Consider the following 13,334-nt stretch of genomic DNA (forward strand, 5'->3'; position numbering starts at 1 on the left):
TGACCTTAGATTCGTATTATAATTTTTCCTCAATTGTCTGGTGATCCTTGGCTTTCTCTCATTTATCAGAGTGGGACTTTAAAAAGTCAGTTGAGCTGGGCATGGTCATGTGCACCTGTAGTTTCAGCTACTTGGGGAGGCTGAGGCAGGAAGTTCACTTATGCCCAGGAATTTGAGTCCAGCCTGGGCAACATAGCCAGACCTTGTCTTTAAAAAAACAAAAAAAAACAAAAAAGTGTCAGTTGGAAGCTTCATGCGTGGTAGTGGGCCTTGCTGACTGTGGGCTTAACTATAGGGTAGTCTGGCTCTGCCATTTTTTTGGGGACACTTCTATGTCTGTGTCTTCAAGACTTTTCCCTTAGTCCAGTCCTGATGTCCTGGAGCCAGATGGGAGAAGAGAGCTGACTAGCCTCATCATTGATATGGACACTTGTACAGTTTCACTTAAGCTCCTCCTTTTCAGTATGGTATTCCCAGCTGCAGCTGCACTTAGTCTCTCCCAGGATAGAGACCCTGTGTTTTATAGTCTTCCGAAATAAACCTCTAGTTTTCTTCCAGGGTTGAGGAGGGTTAGTCACCTAGATCTATGGCATGGAAGTGGAGAGGATCGGGGACTCTCTTTATTAAACTGATTTGCCAACAATTCTTCTGCTTTAATTCCTTCTCCATCACAACTTCTAGAGATACCATATTCTTCTGATTCTTGAGCTATTTGGATGTTTTACAGAAGAAATTGGGTTGTTTCCAGCCTTCCCCTCGGCGGGACCTGGCACATATTTATTTGTTTTCCAGTTTCTAAAATTCTATTGTTGTTTCCTTTTTTGTTTTCTATTTCCTTGAGAGTCAGTTCCCTAACAACAACAACGTAACTGTTTTTAATGGAATTTCAGGAAGGAGCCAATGTGAAGTGTGCATTCAACACTCTATCTTTGGCTGGAAGTCTACATGAGGAGACTTTTCCTTCATTTGTATCTCTCTGAACTTTAGTAGATTTCTTGGCCAGGACTTCCCATTGGCCAATGAATTATAACAACAGTGGTGAACTTTAATTGTATGGGATAGAAGGATAGGGAAAGCCCGTAAGTAGGAACTAGGAGACTTTTTTCTAGTCTTGGCTTGTGTGACCTTGAGTAAGCCATTTAACTTTTCTGAACTTAAGTTTCTTGAGGGAGATAGATGGTGACTAAGATTCCTTTCAACTTAAATGGTGTGATTCTGTATAAGACTAGTAATCACACATATAAGTCAGATAAGGTTTTTTTTTTTTTTTTTTTTTTGAGACAGTGTCTCGCCCTGTCGCTCAGACTGTAGCACAATGGCGTGATCTTTGCTCACTGCAGCTTCTGCCTCCCCGGTTCAAACGATTCTCCTGCCTCAGCCTCCCAAGTAGCTGGGACTACAGGCACCTGCCACCTCACCCAGCTAGTTTTTGTATTTTTAATAGAGATGGAGTTTCACCATTTCCACCAGGCTGGTCTTGAACCCCTGACCTCAAGTGATCCTCCTGCCTTGGTCTCCCAAAGTGCTGGGATTACAGGCATGAGCCACCGCACATGGACAGATAAGGTGATTTTTTTCCCCAGGACATTCAACATGAATGTTTTTTCTGCCCCTGATGTTGAGACCTTTTGCTTCTAGAACTGCATATAAGTCCCGCCCCATTTATCCTTTGGGGCTTCCAAAAGTCTGCCTTCCATTTGTTTACAATGGTATTGCTCACTGTGTTGGGAACTACATGTCTACACATGGCCCATTTATGAGAGCATCGCTTGCTCTTCCCTGGTATCCATTCTTTGTTTTTTTTTTTTTCAGACGGAGTCTCGCTCTGTCGCCCAGGCTGGAGTGCAGTGGTGCGATCTTGGCTCACTGCAAGCTCTGCCTCCCGGGTTCATGCCATTCTCCTGCCTCAGCTTCCCGAGTAGCTGGGACTACAGGCCCCCGCCACCATGCCTGGCTAATTTTTTGTATTTTTTAGTAGAGACGGGGTTTCACCGTGTTAGCCAGGACGGTCTTGATCTCCTGACCTCGTGATCCGCCTGCGTCGGCCTCCCAAAGTGCTGGGATTACAGGCGTGAGCCACCACGCCCGGCCTCTGTTCTTATAAGTAGTCATTTTCACCCTTGAAAATGTGTTGCACAAAGATGAAAATATAATTTCCAGAGAAATGGTATTTGCATTCTGACAGTTTCTTAGGAAAGAAGGATGGAGTGCCAAAGTTTTAATATGGAATAAGGAAGACCAACTTAGATGCAAAAAGGGCAAGAGCTTTCCTGTGACTCCTTAGCTTAAGTTGGCTATTGGGTTAATTAGTTCTGTGGTTTAGCTGCTACTGAGAGGCTACTGTAGACACTGGGAGTGGGATAAAGAGGTACAAGAGTTCAGTGTCTTCCTTTAAGATAGTGGCTCTCAATTCTATCTGTACATGAAATCATGATGCTCAGGGCTCCTCCCCAGACCAACTGAATAAAAAAATCTGGAAGTGGAGCCTAGACATCTGTATTAAAATGAAATTCCCTAGATTCTAATACACACTTAAGATTGAGAACCATTCCTTAACAGCTAAGTGAGAATTAAAAATACGTACATTAATTGCTGTAGACATAGCAGAATATGATTAGCTCTATGATGAGTGATAGAAATTATGGCCCAGGAGTTGGAAGGCTTTTAATTAATAGGAGCCATTAGGAGAGACTACATCAAGGAGGGGAATTTTGAGCTGGTATATCTTCATAGGTGGAAAGCAGAGAGTCCACTAGGCCAGGGAATGAATGCTGTGAGGGGAATCTCCGGAGATTTGGAAGACTATTTTGATTGGAGTGTTGTGGAAGTAAAGATGGGCTGGTAGGCTGCAGCCAGAATGTGGACAGTCTCTAGTGTCAGACTAAGGAATTTTAGCTTTACTCTGCAGGTCGTGGGGAGGCATTGAGGATTTCTGATGAGTGAAATGGCAATGCTGAATCTTTGAAGATTGATCCAATGGGAGTGATGGATAGGTAGTTTGAATAAAAGGAGGCAAGAACTTGAGGAAATGAAGACCAATTGGGAAGCTACTCTCATGGTCCAGATGTGGGGTCATAATGTTCTGAGCGAGGCAAATAGCCGTGGAATTAAAAATGATAAACATTTGCGTAGTATTTTCATAGTCAGTTCTTGCCCATATCTCATTTAAACCTCACACTGACCTTGTGGTCTTTCCTTCCATACTTTACAAATGAAGGAACTGATGTTCAGAGAGAAGCTGTTGTAAAGGAACCTTATAGAAAATGGAGGGGCCTGATTGGATGATGACCAATCAGTAATAGGAAATTAAAGGGTGCATTGGAGGTGTTGGATTGGGTGTGAAGATGGTAGAATTCCTCAGTGGCTAACCGTGTCCAGTCACCGGCCGTGCTGTCTGAGAGCCACTTCATGCTGTTCGTGTGACTCTTCTTGCCTCTGTCCTTTAATATGCAGTTATTTATTTATTATTATTATTATTATTATTTTTGAGACGGAGTTTCGCTCTCGTTGCCCAGGCTGGAGTGCAATGGTGCGATCTCGGCTCACTGAAACTTCCACCTCCCAGGTTCAAGCGATTCTCCTGCCTCAGCCTCCCGAGTAGCTGGGATTACAGGCACCTGCCACCATGCCCAGCTAATTTTTGTATTTTTAGTAGAGACGGGGTTTCACCATGTTGGCCAGGCTCATCTCAAACTCGTGACCTCAGGTGATCCACCTGCCTCGGCCTCCCAAAGTGCTGGGATTACAGGCATGAGCCACCACGCTCAGCCTATTTATTATTATTTTTGAGACGAAGTCTTGCTCTGTCACCCAGGCTGGAGTGCAGTGGTGCTGTCTGGCTCACTCCACGCTCCACCTCCCAGGTTCAAGTGATTCTCTTGCCTCAGCCTCCTGAGTAGTTGGGATTACAGGCATGCGCCACCACGCCCAGCTAATTTTTGTAATTTTAGTAAAGATGAGGTTTTGCTATGTTGGCCAGGCTGCTCTTGAACTCCTCACCTAAAGTGATCTGCCCAAAGTGCTGGGATAACAGGCGTGAGCCACTGTGCCCAGCCACAGTTACTTCTTTAAAGGCACAGTGGAGGCAAGAGAAGGAGAGGCTGTTGTTAATTCAACTTGTCTCAAATATGAATCTTCAAGCCTTTTTTGAATGTCTTTGGGTTTTCAGATAGTTAAATTGTGTTGAATTTTAAAAGGCTTAGTCTAGGTATGAATAGTCTGGAGTTAAAGGGCTGAGACTTTCTTATCCAGGTGGACTCTGCCCTGAGCAGGTTAACTGTGACTGGTAGGTTTCCATTTCTCTTGTGGTGGAGACAGGAGCCATAGGGAAGAGAACTCTGGAGCATGGTAGTGTAGACACCAGAGAACATCCCTGTGGCCCTGGTAACTAGGATGCTTCATTGAGATTACATCCTTATCAGAGCTGGAGTATGAATCATATCCACCACCATGCTAATTCATTTTGTTCATGAGTTGGCTGTGTCTGTAAGGTCATCTGTTTTGTGAACCAAGATCCTGAAGCAATTCAAATGCCAGTGTAAATCAGCCACACAGGTGACGAAATGTGCTTTTCCATATGAGATACTTGTTCCCTGCAATCAAACAGTAGGAGTGCACCAGAAAGCTAAGGGTACTAGGAGGTAAAAAGGAATGATTCATCATCATGAAGAACCTTGATTAGATTTTTCTCATGAAATGATGAGATGTGGAGGAGCAGGATGGAAACTGGAAAAGGAGAGGAGATTGAATTTTTGTGCCCCAGGCATTCTCAGTTTGGGCACAGAGATCAATACTCATCTGCTCCAGCAGGGGTGAGGGTGAAGCTGATTTTGGTAATTGGAAATGGCAACATCCATAGAAAATTAAACTGTCACATTTTAACTGTTTCTTTTTTCACTGTAGAATACTGGGATCTTCAGTGGCAGGAGGAGTAATCAGAAGACAGAGATGAATTTTAACACTATTTTGGAGGAGATTCTTATTAAAAGGTCACAGCAGAAAAAGAAGACATCGCCCTTAAACTACAAAGAGAGACTTTTTGTACTTACAAAGTCCATGCTAACCTACTATGAGGGTCGAGCAGAGGTAAGAGACGATCACGATTTACTTTGCTGCTTTCTATGTGGATAACGATTTTATAATATTGTCTGCCTCTCCAATCTTATTGAAAATGCTTTGGGTTAATGAAGTAATGATTTATTATCATTTGGACTTGAAAGATGAATTTTAGAGTATGGATAGAAATTAACAAATCTGTTAATTATAGGTTTGTTATAATTAACCTATGAATTAATCTATTAGATTACATTACTTTTAGATCCTCATGGAATTTGTAAGGTGCATTGTACATATGGCTCTCTCCTGTAAACTGCCTATTATGTATCAAAGTCTTCTTTAGCAAATATAAATTGTATCCAAGTCCATTACTTTATATGAATATTTCTTCTTTATTAAGTAGAAGTTACTTAAAACTGGTAAGTGATTTGGTGGACTCAACACGTTATCGAAGTTGACCTAAAGCAGAGTTTTTAAACATTCATTTTTTTTATGATAAACAGCTACTACAAAGTTTCTTCGATGGCAGCAGGGAGAAAGCAGCTCACTAAAAAACCTGGCCAGTGAGCACGTGGCACAGACAAATGTGTGGTTAGCACACTCCTGGCTTGTGGGTGGCTTTAGCTTCTCCTTCCACCGCTAGATGAGGCCTTGAATGTGCAATCACCTCTGGTTCTTTTGCTCCTGACATGTTGGGTGTGGCATTTGCTAGTACTGCCACGTACTGCCTTCTCTGCTAGAAATATCCTTGGTTTCCAGGAAATGACCAGGGGCTGGGTTGCCCATGGCTAACCATATGCTGTTATGCAATTGGTTTCAGTGGACTGTTGGTGATCCTGGTTTAGTTTTTTTTTTTTTTTTTTGAGACAGTGTCTTGCTCTGTTGCCAGGCTGGAGTACAGTGATGCGATCTCGGCTCACAGTAACCTCCATCTCCCGGTTCAAGCAATTCTTCTGCCGCAGCTTCCAGAGTAGCTGGGATTTACAGGTGCATGCCACCGCACTCGGCTAATTTTTGGATTTTTAGTAGAGATGGGGTTTCACCATATTGGCCAGGCTGGTCTTGAACCCCTGACCTCAAGTGATCCACCCACCTGGGCCTCCCAAACTGCTAGAATTACAGGCATGAGCCACTGCACCCGGCCCTGGTTTAGTTTTCATTCTGTTTTTTTTCTAGAGTATCTTCCTCAGACGTTGATTTAGTTGTATTTTTTTTCTCCCACTGATTTCTCTGTGATTTGGTTTCCCCCAATTTAGATAGAATGGCATTGTGTCTCATGATGGTCCTCAACTCTTAATTTCTGCTGTGGCTCGCCATTGTGACCTGTGGTATTCTGCAGGTTCATGTAATTTAGGAGCATACTCCTTTATCCTTAAGTCCCCAAAATGCCGAAAACCAAAACCTCAAAACTCTTAGTTACAAAACCTGTGTGTGTGTATGTGTGTGTATCTGTACATGTATATGTGTGCAGAAATACTAATGTATTTAATTATGTGGAGCTGCCCTAGTCCCTGCTGGGACTATTATGTAACATATGGTATATGTGCTATATTTGCTTTGTTAAATCTAAAAAATTTAAAAATCCAAAAGTGTTTTAGACAAGAACTGTTACCAGACTATTTTGAAACCTAAAACAGATTTTAAAGGAAACATTTACATATTTTTGCTTTATGGTAATAATTTGTTATAATTTGATTTTAATATATAGTTGACTCTTGAACAATGTAGGGTTAGGGACACCAACCCTTGTGCAGTCAAAAATCTGCATATAGCTTTTGACTCCCCCCCCCAAACTTAACTACTAATAGCCTACTGTTGACTGGAAGTCTTACTGAGGACATGAACAGTAGGTTACCACATATTTGGTATGTTATATATACATAATATACTGTATTCTTACAATAAAGTAAGCTAGACAAAAGAAAATATTAAGACAATCATAAAAAAGAGAAAATAGATTTACTATTTATTAACGGCAAGTGGATCATCATACAGGTCTTCTTCCTTGCCATCTTCACGTTGAGTAGGCTGAGGAGGAGGAAGAGGAGGGGTTGGTCTTGCTGTCTCGGGGTGACAGAGGGGGAAGATGTGGAGGAGGTTGAAGGGGAAGCAGGAGGGTGAGGCACACTCAGTGTAACTTTTACTGAGAGAAAAATCCCTCTATCAATGGACCCATGCAGTTCAAGCCCATATTGTTTAAGGGTCAACTGCAGTAAGTCTAAGAAAAGAAGTGAAAGTGGTAAAATGCGATTTTTTTACTAATGAAAAAAGTCTCAGAAACCGACATTGTTTGGTTCGCAGTATGGGCAGTTACTATTGAAATATATTGCAATTGCTAACTCACTTTGAAGAAGATAAACATATTGAGTTTAAAGTACCGCTTTTGGTTTAGCTTAAGGGGAATAAGGACAACAGTGGCATCCCTCTTCCTTCAGAACCTCGCTCACCATCTTGCCTTGGAGCAGCCTCAGCCACCCTGAGAACCAGAAAGGACAGAATGAGGAGGTAGTCACAACACAGAAAAACCCAGCCTCTAACACTTCCTGGCAGAATCCACCTCCTTTCTGGCTGCTGCTGCCTGGGCTAGAGAGCCTAGTCCTGTTACTTAATTCCTGCCTTCACCCCCACTCCTCTGATGAGCTGGGCGTTTTGATCCCTTCTGGTTTCTTCTCTCATGGACCAACATTCACTGGCATACTTGTGACCTATGCCTTGAAATGTGGTCACAGATTCGTTTGCCTCTCATAGTAAAATAATTGTCAGTAGTAAAAAAAGAAAAAAAAAAGAAAAAAAAAAAGAAACTTTGTAAGAATCGGGCTTCTTAAAATAACAAAAGTTCTGACAGGGCTGGGCTGAATTCCCCAACAACTCTGCCTGGCTTCCAGGCATGGCCAGCAACACCTTGTTGCTATGTTTCTTCCATGTTTGCGCTAATGTGCTCAGTTCACTGTTTGCCGTGGATCAATCTTCTGATTTCCATCTCCCTATCCCTGGAAGCTGTGATTCGGAAAAGAATGTGAGGGCCGGTCGTGGTGGCTCATGCCTGTAATCCTAGCACTTTCGGAAGCTGAGGTGGGTGGATCACTTGAGGTGAGGAGTTTGAGATCAGCCTGGCCAACATGGTGAAACCCCGTCTCTACTAAACATACAAAAAAATTAGCTGGGTGTGGTGGCAGGTGCCTGTAATCCCAGCTACTCAGGAGGCTGAGGCAAGAGAATTGCTTGGAGCCAAGAGGCAGAGGTTGCAGTGAGCTGAGGTTGTACCACGCACTCCAGCCTGGGTAACAGAGCGAGACTCCATCTAAAAAAGGAAAAGAAAAAAAGGAAAGAGAAAAAAAGGATGTGACATGAGTAATCTGTGCAAATCAACAGGTTTTTTAAAATAATATTTTGTTAAAAAAATGTGACTCTAGAAGTAAATTAGAACCACAGGGGCCATTCAGAAATAAAATAGCCCTAGAGATATTTATTTTTATTGTTCATAGTTCTCCTGTTTTCAATAGAAAAACAATGAGGAGGCTGTCGATTGATCTAATAACTATGATTTGTGGTTTCTTTGTGGCTACCAAGTGCCACTAATACTCGTTAAAACTCTCAGTTCATAATGTCAGACAGAAGACATCCATCTTCTCCTTATTCTCTGGACAGCTTCTTCAACATGATGACAGCAAGCTTTTCTTGAAATTCTTCCTATTATGTAATAAACCTTTCTGTGCTTGTTGAAATATGCTGAAAAATCCTATTCTAGATGACGAGAAATTCACTCAAACCATTTCCTCAGTCTAATTTTGCAAAACTTGCATTTCAGTTTCCGCTGTGGGTCCTTCTTTAGTTTGTACTCCTCTCTCTATGGTAGTTAGTTAATTCATGTGTATTTCCACATATTCCAAATGAACTGAAAAAAGATCTTCCTGGAAGTTTATATTATTTGATCCTATTCAGGATAACACAGAGCAAAGGACACTGGAGGTTTCATAAGTGATGTTGCTTTCTAGTCACGGGGCTAAATGACACAGGGGACAGACCACCCAATGTTTCAGTGGAGGCTCCATGGGATAATGAGGTGGGAACCAAGGAAGAGCAGCACTGGAGTTTGATCAGGAAAAAGATCTACAAATAATAGTGAGAGAGAAAATGAGGAATTGATTTCTATAGGTTGAGATGTTGAATTTAAAAAATTGAAGTAGTATGTAAATTTGCAACTATCGTTAGCTAAGAAATCAGGAATTTTTAGAATTGGACTTTGGAGCTCTTAATTTGGTTGGCTTTTTGTCTGTTGTACTGCCCCAGCATGGAAGCTGGCAAATAACTTACAAAGTTGAAGGAATGGGGAAACTCGTTGTGCCAGGGATCCCAACTCCACCTGTACATTCAGTGATTCACTATGACAGCTCACAGGACTCAGCATTGAGTCATACTCACAACTAGATTTATTACAGCGAAACGATACAAAACAAAATCAGTAAAGGGAAAAGACACATGGGGCCAGGCATAAGCTTCCAAGAATCTTATCCTAGTAGAGTCCCAGAGGATGTGCATAATTCCTCCAGCATCCAATTGTGACAATTGTGAAATGTGCTATTAGAGACTCGGTGCCCAAGGTTTTTGTTGGAGGCTGATCACACAGGTGTCCTATGCCTAGTGTACCAAGGTTCCAGACTCCAGAAGGAAAGCAGGTCTTCAGCATGAACTGCATTGTACAGTTTAGGTACAGTGAGCCACCTCATCAGTGTTGGTAATAGTGGGATCCTCCCAAAGTCCAAGTTCCCAGATGCCAGGCAAGGATCAGCCTTGTAAACAGGCCTTTCTTGGGACAGCAGCCTCAAGCCTGCTGTGTTAACTCTTTTCTGCACATTAGTAGTAAAAATGATACAATCTATTGAGCACTAACTACAAATTAACCACTGTGCTAAGTACTTTACATGCATTATTTCTCTTATTTCTCAAAACAATTCTGTATTAAGTCTTGTTAGACTTAATTTCAAAATGCAGAACTAAGGCTTAGAAAAATTAAAAACCTGCACAACATACAGCTTACAAGAGATTGCGCACACCTTCCAGAAATTGCAGGTATATTTCTTCAAAGCCTATCTTTGAAATAATCTTGATATTCCAATGAAAATTTGAAAAAAAAATCTAAACATCTTAAAGTTAGCACCCCATAATACAGATAACATTTTAAAAGTTTCATGGATATTTTTGTTTGTTACTTTCAGTTATAACTTCTTTAAAAAAATTTTCTTTGTGATGGAAGAGAATTAACACTTGAGAGGGTTTTTGTCCTGGATCTACCACTCTCTCATTGGACTTTATAAAATAATTTTCTCCAATCTATAGTTTAAACATTTTTTGTGTATATATTGTCTTTATACTTTCTTCAAATTAATTTTTAAATTTATAATTGACACATAATATCTTTTCAAACTGTTAGCTCCTCCGTTTCATCAGCATTTCAACCCCAACACACATCTGATCTGTTACCAGTTCCTGTTGTATTGGTCAGGGTTCTTCAGAGAAACTGAACCAAAAGGATATATATGGGATATATACATATGATATAATGTATGGGTATGTATATATATGTGTATGTGTGTGTATGTATGTACATAAAAGGAGATATATTGTGAGGAATTGGCTCACACAACTGTGGAGGCCAAGAGGTTTCACAGTCTGTTCTCTGCAAGCTGGAGACCCAGGAAAGCTGGTGATGTAGTTCAGTCTGAGTCTGAAGGCCTGCGAACCATGACAGCCAGTGCTGTGAATCCCAGTTTGAGGACAGGAGATGATGAGATGGGATGTTTCAGCCCAAGTAGTGAGGCAAGAAAAAAGGGGTAAATTCCTCTTTCCTTACCTTTTGTTCTATTCAGGGTTGGATGATGCTTGCTCACATTGGGGAGGTCAGTTTGCTTCCTGAGTCCACAGATTCAAATGCTGATCTCACTGAGAAACACTCTCACAGACATACTCAGAAGCAATGTTTAATCTGGGTACCCCATGGCCCATTCAAGTTGACACATAAAATTAAGCATCATATCGGTGAATTTTCTCTACTGCAGGCTTATTGCAGCTCCCAACCCCAGTTTTAGGTGGATTACTGCCCTACTTGATTCAATTCCTGGATCTTCATCTTTCATCTGCAAAATGCATAGCTTCTCTAGGATCAAGTTAAAATTCCTTAGTTTGGGATACGAAGTACTTGATGCAATTTTTTCTTCTCCTCTTCCTCCTCTTCTGGCTGTGTCTCCTACTTACCGTTGCCCTTTCACATCGTGCCTTTGCTAATACTCTTCAATCTATTTGGAGTGACACACTCCTCTGCCTGCCTGCCAGGATCCATCTATCCAGCCACCATCTATTTTATCTTTCAAAAATTTGTTGAGTGCCTGGGGAACACTTACTCATCTTTTCTGACATAGTTCAATCCCCATCTTCTCAGAAGCCTTTTCTGTCTCCCTCCTGGCAAAAGTAGAATGGATCCTCCTCCCCTTTGTGCTCTGTACACATTTTTATTATGGTATCTTGACTACCTATTTACATATCTGTGTTACCTACTGGATTTTAAGCTCCTGTGATAGTGTAGTATAATAAGAAATACACATTTTGGCAAGCCCCTTTCAGCCGTAGCTATGTTTATGTTAATGAGGTGACTTTTGGAAAGTAATAGGTTGACTTTAGGATGGGGGATCTGGTTGTCAGGGGAGCCAACCATGTGATTAGAGGGTTGGAACTTTCAGCCCCACCCTCCAACCTCTAGGGAGGGCAGAAGCACCAGAGGTTGAGCTAATAATCATTTATAGCCAAAGATTTAATCTATCATGCCTACGTAGTGAAGCCTCCATGAAAACCCTAACAGAAGGGGTTCATAGCGCTTCCAGATTAGTGAACAAGAATGTGTGCATGTGCTAGAGGATGGTTGGATTAGTTGGTTCTCACACTGCTAATAAAGATGTACCCAAGACTGGGTAATTTACAAAGAAAAGAGGTTTAATTGACTCACAGTTCAGCATAGCTGGGGAGGCCTCAGGAAACTTACAATCCTGGCGGAAGGGGAAGCAAACACATACCTCTTCGCATGGTGGCAGCAAGGAGAAGTGCTGAGCAAAGCGGGAAAAGCCCCTTATAAAACCATCAGATCTTGTGAGAACTCACCCACTATCAGGAGAACAGCAGCATGGGGGTAACCGCCCCCAGGATTCAATTACGTCTCACTGGGTCCCTCCTACAACACGTTGGGGATTATGGGAACTACAATTCAAGATGATATTTGGGTGCAGACACAGCCAAACCATATAAATGGTATAACCCAAACTCCATGGAGACAGAAGCTTCTGTGCTTGGGACCCTTCTGGACCTCACCCTGTGTATCTCTTCATCCTGTTGTTCATTTGTATCCTTTAAAATATCCTTGTAATAAGTTGATAATAGTAAGTACACTTTCCCTGGGTTCTATGAGCTGTTCCAGCAAATTCTTGAACCCAAGGAGGGGGTTGTGGGAACCTCCATATGTAGCCAAGTCAGACAGGAGTTGTGGTAACCTGGGGATCCACTACTTGTGATTGACATCTGAAGCAGAGGGCAGTGTTCTGGGAGTGATCCTTTGGTCTGTGGGGTCTGTCTTAATTCTGAGCAGTTAGTGTCAGAATTGAGTTAAATTGTAGGACACTCAATTGGTGTGTGCCAAGAATTGGAGAGTTGGCTGTTGTGGAAACCCCACTCCCTGCCACATATTTGGTGTCAGAAGTGCTGAGAGAGTATAGGAGAGGTATTTTTCTTTTCTTTTCTTTTTAGCTGTGTATTAGTCCATTTGTATTGCTATAAAGAAATACTTGAGGCTGGGTAATTTATAAATAAAAGAGGTTTATTTAGCTCACTGTTCTGCAGCCTGTACAAATAGCATGGTGCCAGCATCTGCTTCTGATGGGGCCTTAGGAAACTTACAATCATGGTGGAAGGCAAAGGGGACCTGGTGTATTCCATGATGAGAGCAAGCAAGAGAGATGCCATACTCTTTTAAAACAACCAGATCTCACATGAACTCAGAGTGAGAACTCATTCATTACCATCTAGGAGGGCACCAGGCCATTCATGAGGGATCTGCCCCCCATGACCCAAACCACCTCCCACCAGGTCCACTTCCAACAGTGGGGATTATATTTCAGCATTAGATTTGGAGGGGACAAATATCCAAACCATATCAAACTCTTTGAGGGCAGGGTTCATATCCATTTTTGTATTTCTGTGGGCCTAGGGCAGAGGGAGTACTCAGAACATGTTGCATG

General features: G+C 41.9%; 1 protein-coding gene and 1 long non-coding RNA gene across 6 annotated transcripts in view; one reads left to right on the forward strand and one right to left on the reverse strand.

The window, feature by feature from the left end:
- TEC (tec protein tyrosine kinase) overlaps positions 1-13,334 on the forward strand; it is a 131,300-nt gene that overhangs the window by 37,021 nt on the left and 80,945 nt on the right. For all 5 annotated transcript variants that reach the window (XM_517310.7, XM_063808913.1, XM_016951780.4 and 2 more), the window contains exon 2: positions 4,903-5,085. In XM_517310.7, coding sequence (XP_517310.3) covers positions 4,948-5,085 — 138 coding nt within the window. In that variant the 5' untranslated portion in view covers positions 4,903-4,947. The remainder of the gene's footprint in view (positions 1-4,902; positions 5,086-13,334) is intronic.
- The window catches only part of LOC134809799 (uncharacterized), a 28,362-nt gene continuing 22,025 nt past the window's right edge, over positions 6,998-13,334 (reverse strand). Inside the window, exon 4 of the long non-coding RNA XR_010156317.1 lies at positions 6,998-8,356. This is a non-coding gene — a long non-coding RNA (uncharacterized LOC134809799). The remainder of the gene's footprint in view (positions 8,357-13,334) is intronic.

Source organism: Pan troglodytes, chromosome 3, assembly GCF_028858775.2.
Source record: "Pan troglodytes isolate AG18354 chromosome 3, NHGRI_mPanTro3-v2.0_pri, whole genome shotgun sequence".
Taxonomy (NCBI): domain Eukaryota; kingdom Metazoa; phylum Chordata; class Mammalia; order Primates; family Hominidae; genus Pan; species Pan troglodytes.